The sequence below is a fragment of the Ipomoea nil genome, unplaced genomic scaffold (genome assembly GCF_001879475.1).
Source record: "Ipomoea nil cultivar Tokyo-kokei standard unplaced genomic scaffold, Asagao_1.1 scaffold1971, whole genome shotgun sequence".
Lineage (NCBI taxonomy): Eukaryota > Viridiplantae > Streptophyta > Magnoliopsida > Solanales > Convolvulaceae > Ipomoea > Ipomoea nil.
In genome coordinates, this window is record NW_017618399.1 from 761,621 (window position 1) to 768,348 (window position 6,728).

General features: G+C 40.1%; 1 protein-coding gene across 1 annotated transcript; it reads right to left on the reverse strand.

The window, feature by feature from the left end:
* Positions 1 to 1,785: 1,785 nt before the first annotated feature.
* On the reverse strand, positions 1,786 to 6,222 carry LOC109147013 (phosphoenolpyruvate carboxylase kinase 1-like). The gene is made up of 3 exons (XM_019294654.1): positions 6,005 to 6,222; positions 5,695 to 5,774; positions 1,786 to 2,354 (listed from the first exon to the last, which is right to left on the reverse strand). The coding sequence occupies exons 1-3, from the start codon at positions 6,179 to 6,181 to the stop codon at positions 2,075 to 2,077; spliced, it is 537 nt and encodes a 178-aa protein (XP_019150199.1). The 5' UTR covers positions 6,182 to 6,222; the 3' UTR covers positions 1,786 to 2,074.
* Positions 6,223 to 6,728: the final 506 nt, after the last annotated feature.

Consider the following 6,728-nt stretch of genomic DNA (forward strand, 5'->3'; position numbering starts at 1 on the left):
CTGATGGAGAGTTAAAGAGCACACCAGTTGTTTGTAAAATTGCCCCAAAGGCTGTAGCTGAACAGAATGAAGATAGGGGAGAAGCTGAGGCTATGAATGCTGCCTCACGAAAAGGGAAAGGGGTTGTTTCAAGCCTTTTGTCTGATAAGGAACTAGAAGTCCCTAAACAGAGCCATATACCTAGAGCAGAAGTCAAGAAACCCGGAAACATCCAAGGTATCTCCAAGCCTATAATGAATAGAACAAATATGGGAATTAGACCTAATGTTGGGGGCTTAGTAACTGGAAATGCTAAGGTGAGCAATGTTCAAGCAGAAAAAGGAGTGGTAGATGGCTCTGTGCCTAACGGTCAGGATGGGGAGGTGAAGGGGGATTTAAACGAGGGGAAAACTGTAATCTTTGAACAAAAGGTTGATGAAATTGGACCCAAGGATTTGGGTTCAGCCACCAAATCTGCCATGGCTCAGTCTTTTGTAGTAAACAAAGAAGTGTGGGATGAGACTAGGCAAGAGATTCATGCCTATATGGAAAAAATAAAGAAAGAGTTGGGGCCACAAGAATTTGGAAATAAAAAAGGGGAGCTGGTGCAAAAGACAAAAGAGCTTTACCTGGATAAGCTCAGGGGCTGTGCAAAAAACAGATGTTGATTGAAGCTGTGTGTGAGAAAATTTGAAAACCAGTCTTAGAACTCTGGTCTTGAGTTCTGAAATTGGGAAAAAAAGAAGAGAGTTTCTAAAGGATTGAAGCTGAGTGGGATTGTTTGAGATGAGTGGCTTTGCTTCCAGTTGCAGGAGCTTTCCAAGGCCTTTAATGGTGGAGGAAACTACTGCTAGCAGGCTGATCCTTCTCTGAGAAATGAAGCCAGCTGTCTGGTTGGTTCTTATGCTTATGATTGCAAGGATTATGGAGACATAAGGAGGGTCCACCTAACTTGGTGGACCTCTGATCCTTGAGGTGGATAATAAGATGTACTGATCTGAATGGGAAAAACATAAAAAAAAAAAAAAAAAAAAAAAAAAAAAAAAAAAAAAGAGAGAAGGGATCTGTCTGAATGCTTGCAGCTACAATTCAAAGCTTTTAAAGTGGAGTTTTGTAGCTGCCAAGTGGTTGATCCTGCCATGGGAGATGAGACCCTTGTTTCTATATTGAAGGTCTATGGAGGCATAAGGGGGGTCCACCTATCTTGGTGGACCAGCTTGCTCTTATTTTGAAGGGCTTTTTGCCCGTTGTTTCTTTTAGGCCATGTTTGGGCCCTTGTCTTTTTAATTTGTTAGGGCTTTGCCCCTTAGTTCTTTAGGCTTTTTTAGCCCTTTGATTTTGTAGGATTTGAAAGCCCATGTTTGGTTTTGCTAGCCATAGGTCACTTTTGGGCCTATGGCGTCTCTTGTAAGGCCTTGTGCCTCTTTTGGTGTGGAATAAAGTTCTTGTTTTGTTTTTAAAAAAAAAAAAAAAAAACTCTTTGGAAGGATTTCATTACTAATGATGTTAGCACCTTTACATAACATGGTCATTAACATCTCTTTCTCATGTGCACAAAAGAAAAAAAAATGGCCATGGAAATAGAAAAGCTGAGCAATATAATTTAAAGAGAATGAACAGTCTCTTTAAGAATGAACATCGTGCTGCCAAAACATGACACAATTTTCAGAAATCACACATATATATCAGCAAAAGACCAAAGCTTTCTTTAATGAAATAAAGGGTAAAATTTGCAATATATATGACAGCAATACTGGCCATTTGGCCAAGAACAATGTAATTCCTTCAACAAAATGTTCACTTTATTGCAGAAAAGAACAAGAGATGGAAAATAATAAATGGCAAAATTAACTACTGTATAACATTTTAAAAATTTTTATCTTCAGAAAAATAAAAACAAGCTAATTAAGTTTATGGTAATTTTTGTTTGTTAGGTGAAAAGAAAACTTTTCCAGCTATAAATCCAAACCACCCACTAGAAGAAGTTATATGCGGAATCAAAGTAAAATGTAAATTGTAGATGTACTTACTCAGCACTTGCTCAGCCGAGAATCTTCTAGAGATGTCTTTACAGAAAACTCGCCGGAGCAGATCCTTACCCGCTGGCGATACAGAGTTGAAAATCCTCGCCAGAAACCTGAGATTGGCTCTTTTCCTCCGCTGAGTCCCCATAAAAAGGCAGGACTCCGGCCAGCATTATGTACAGAATAGCACCGGTTTCAACCTCCAAGTAGTCCCTGCCGGCTAACACCTTCGGCGCGACGTAGTATGGCGTCCCCACCACTCCGCTCATCAGCTCGCTCTCAGTGGAGCCGAAGTCGGCTAGCTTCAGCTCGTCCCACTCATTGAACAGAACGCTGTCCGGCTTGATGTCCCTGTAATGAATCTTAGAAATTGATAAGGAAATAGAAGGGGAAATAGAAGAGGAAATAGACGAGGAAGGGGGAGAGATACAGAGAACAGAGAGTTTGGGGAAGAAGAAGAAGAAATGCAGAGGGAGAGAGAGAGAATAGGGAGAGAAGTAGAGAGAGATTTGCGAGAAAAGTGATATCTGATTAATCCAAGCATATCCTTCCCATACAATCTACCTCCATTATGCTAGAAGAAATCCCTAATAACAGAATTATTCTCTCCTAAAATATCAAGTAACAACCTAGCAACAATTATAAGGTAAAACGACACCGTTTATTACTAGGGGTGTTACAATACCTTCCCCTCTAAAGATCCTTGTCCCCAAGGATAAAAAAAGGGAAGCGGGTTCGTGACGTGGTGACAATCATCCCCATGTAGCAGCTCCTTTGGTTCAAGCTCAACAATGGCACGGTTTGTTGGCTATCAGTCAGAACAACATTCAAATTTGCTGGTACAGTTTGTGGTGTCTTTGTAGATGACATTACTAATCTGTGGGTGCTTGTTTCGCGAACGGATGAGCTTCCCACCAAGTGTCGAGCTACTTCTGTTGGCGAATGCAGCAATATTCATGGGAACCACAACATCCTTATCAGATAACCTGGAGGTTTTATTTCCTTTTGGAATCACAGTGGCATGTTCGGACTTGACCTCTTTCAAAGCTTCCAAACCCACTATGCCTTAAACCCCTCAACTGCCATTTGTTTTTGTCTTAGTCCCAGCAACTGCTATTGGATTTAAATAGCTCTTAGCATGGTAAATTGAAGGCCTTAGTAGATTATTTAAGGTATTCTGCTTTGATTTGTATGCATAGACTAAACCCAAACTGACACTCAGAGACTTGTTTCTCCCCTTCTCCAAAACCCTTTGGCTAATCTTAAGGCATGTATCGATTTGCACCCCACAAGCTGTAGAGTACTCCGCAGAATTCCACCTGGATCGAAGGGAAATTTAATGCACCTTTGAATTTTTGGATTTCCACAGAAAACATCAGCATATTTCCATTCATGCAGAACACTCCCAACCATTTTTATTTCTCTTGCATTCAGAACTCCATGAGTGCCAATGCATGACGGAGCTTGTGATATTTTCAGTTGTTGTCTTTCAGATTCACCATAGTGAATTGCATCCATTAGGATCCAAAGCATAGTAGTAGTAGTAACATCACCAATTAGAGTCCCTGCTCCCCCAACACTTGTAACAATCACTTCAGCAGCCTCAAGAAGCTTCTGGTATTCTGATGGGGGTGTCAACTTCATCCACAATGCTACCATTACAATTAAGACAGAAAATAATGTGTTCATCTTCCCATAATCACGCCTAAAACCAGTACCCCTTTTTCCCTTTTCCAAATTCAGAATAATCGACTCCAACATCTTCAAGGGTGCTTTTGATTTGGCAAGTTCCTGTACAATTCCTTTTGGATCAAAAACAAAAACAAATTCACTCCACCCTTGCATTCTAGGATTGCCATAGGAGACATCCCATTCCATTTCCACTTCTGCAAAATCAATATCACTCCCTGTCCAGTCACTCACCTTTCCACCAGCTTCCTGGATGCATATGACTCCTACAGTATGATCCCATTTCCTGATAAGTTTTCCAGTCTTCACATGGATAATAAAAACTGATGGCCTTCCTGAAGTCACCATCAAATATTTACACAAGCTTCCACAGCAAGCAGACAAAAGAAGAATGTCTCCTTCTCCAACTTGTTCAGCCTGATTTTTTGCATTAAATAAAGCTGATAGGGGTATTAACTTCCATGTTTGAGATTCTAGAATGCAAAAGCTTGCATCCTGAACTAATTGGCACTCATCAACAGAGCATCTAGTCCAGTTATTAGACAATTCACCACTCTGTGTGTTTCGTAACATCTTTCTCCATGTTCCACATCCCAAATGAGAAACCATTATGATTCCTGATGTCATAGGCGTTGTTTCATAATCCTTGTATCCAGCTGAGGAATTGTCTGAATTGTATTCCTTCTAGTTTGGGCAGCCCATAACTCCTAAAACAATTTGTCCCTCAACTACAAGAGCCAACCCAACCACAACATAGTCACCCTCTATGTACTGCTTTAGTAATACCCTATCCTCAGTGTATCTCTTCATCTCTGCTGATATACCTAACACCCAAATTGCATCTGTCTCCCGTGTAGTCCAACCTCGCAAAGCCTCAATCCTATTCTCTGATGACCACATTGTATTAGCAACAATGAGCATCTCATCAAGATCAAACACAATAGATAAACACCTCATATTTAGCATTCCCAAACATGAACCATATAACCCACGTGGCATAGAGAAACACCAGAGATAGGGGAATTTCTTCTGTTTACTTAGCATTGCAACATCAATTTTTAGCAGTAAATTCAACATCAATTTCTTCCTTGACATCACTAAGTTCCTCCAAATTATCAAGAGGTGGTAGACTATCATAACTCATGCCATTATCAACTAAGCAAGGAGCAGCAACTTCACTTACCTCAACCTCCTGGTTTGTTTTTAGCAATTCAGAATCTCCAGCGAAGGCCCTTGATCCATCATCCAGAACCAGGGGAGGAGATCTATCGTTTATGTCGGCTCCAAATTGCTCCGGTTGTGGAGGGAACTGATCATCAACCTCTTGATTTTTCTTTAGCGATTCAGATTCTCCGACGACGTTCCCTATTTCCTCCGGAACCAGAGGAGGCAACCTATTGCTTCCGTCGGCCTCAAGTGGCACTAGCTGTGTAGGAGGGGAAGCCATTAAGGATACCTGAACTATGGAGCCTCGCTGTTCGAGATTCTTCACCGGTAGAGCAGATCTATCCAGTCCCAAAGCCTCCAGTATCTCGTCTCTGAAATTGGACAGCTTAACCTTTAATTGCTCCTGAAAAGCTTGAAATCGCGTATCCATTAAGCGTCTCAGCTCTACCATCTCAGATTCCACCTTGTCCATTCGAGCTCCCATGGAGGTGGTGTTTTGAGTTCCCACGGATGTGGGCTCTGATACCATTTGTAATGAATCTTAGAAATTGATAAGGAAATAGAAGGGAAATAGAAGAGGAAATAAAAGAGGAAGGGGGAGAGATACAGAGAATAGAGAGTTTGGGGAAGAAGAAGAAGAAATGCAGAGGGAGAGAGAGAGAATAGGGAGAGAAGTAGAGAGAGATTTGCGAGAAAAGTGATATCTGATTAATCCAAGCATATCCTTCCCATACAATCTACCTCTATTATGCTAGAAGAAATCCCTAATAACATAATTATTCTCTCCTAAAATATCAAGTAACAACCTAGCAACAATTAGAAGGTAAAACGACACCGTTTAGTACTAGGGGTGTTACAGTCCCAGTGAGCCACGCCGAGCCGGTGACAATGCGCAATCTCCTCCATTAATAGTACCTAATCAACAGTTTGGACCAGAAGAGCATATAAATTTAGAATTTCAGATGAAATTCAGTCAAAACATAAACAAAATTTCCACAAATGGAAATCTAAATTACGAAAAACTATTTCGCGTTTGAAGAATACAGTAATTCAGAAAAGTGAAGAGTGTGAAACTATACATAATGCAGTTCCGATCGCGACAAAAACCGTAAAAAAAATTCAACGATCTGGAAAGCAGAGTGTACCATAACAACAAGGGCTTCAGCCTCGGAGAGACGCTTGAAGAGATCGGAGGATGTCTTCGATTTTGGGGTTAACTTCATTGTGGTTTTGGTCTTCGATTTTGCCTTGGTCTGTAAGGGTTTTGTACTTTGGTGGTTGGTCTGATGGCCTCTTCGACTTTTCCTTGTCACTACTGCCATCAGTTGCAGAGAAGATGACTGAGAGATGTGTGAAAGAGAGAACATTGGAATATAATTATGAAGCTTGATTATTACAAGATGGATACATCATATCATATATATACAAAGGTGGTGACTGTGGAGTACACTTAACAACATAATAAAGTGCAACAATATAAAGTACACTCAAACTTTTAATGTGAGACAAATACTTATTCAAAGCCTTTTAAATCTCTATTCCAAGACTATGTGGTCTAATGGTACCCGGGTTGGACTTCCATTTCGAAGGTTGTGAGTTCAAGCCTCTTTTGAGGTGTGTTTCAGTAGGTTGAGAAAGTATATGAACATATACCATGTAATAGAGTCAGTAGCATTCAAAAAAAAAAATCTCTATTTCAATAATTTCATAGGTATACTTAAAAAATCAAATTGTAATTTACCATTATACATTTTAATCGTAATATATGAAATTTAGCCCTTTACTTAAGAGAATCAAAATCTACTTTAATTCACCCCAAATAATGAATGAATCCTTGTCAAATTAATTCCTCAAAGTAGTCACTCAAAT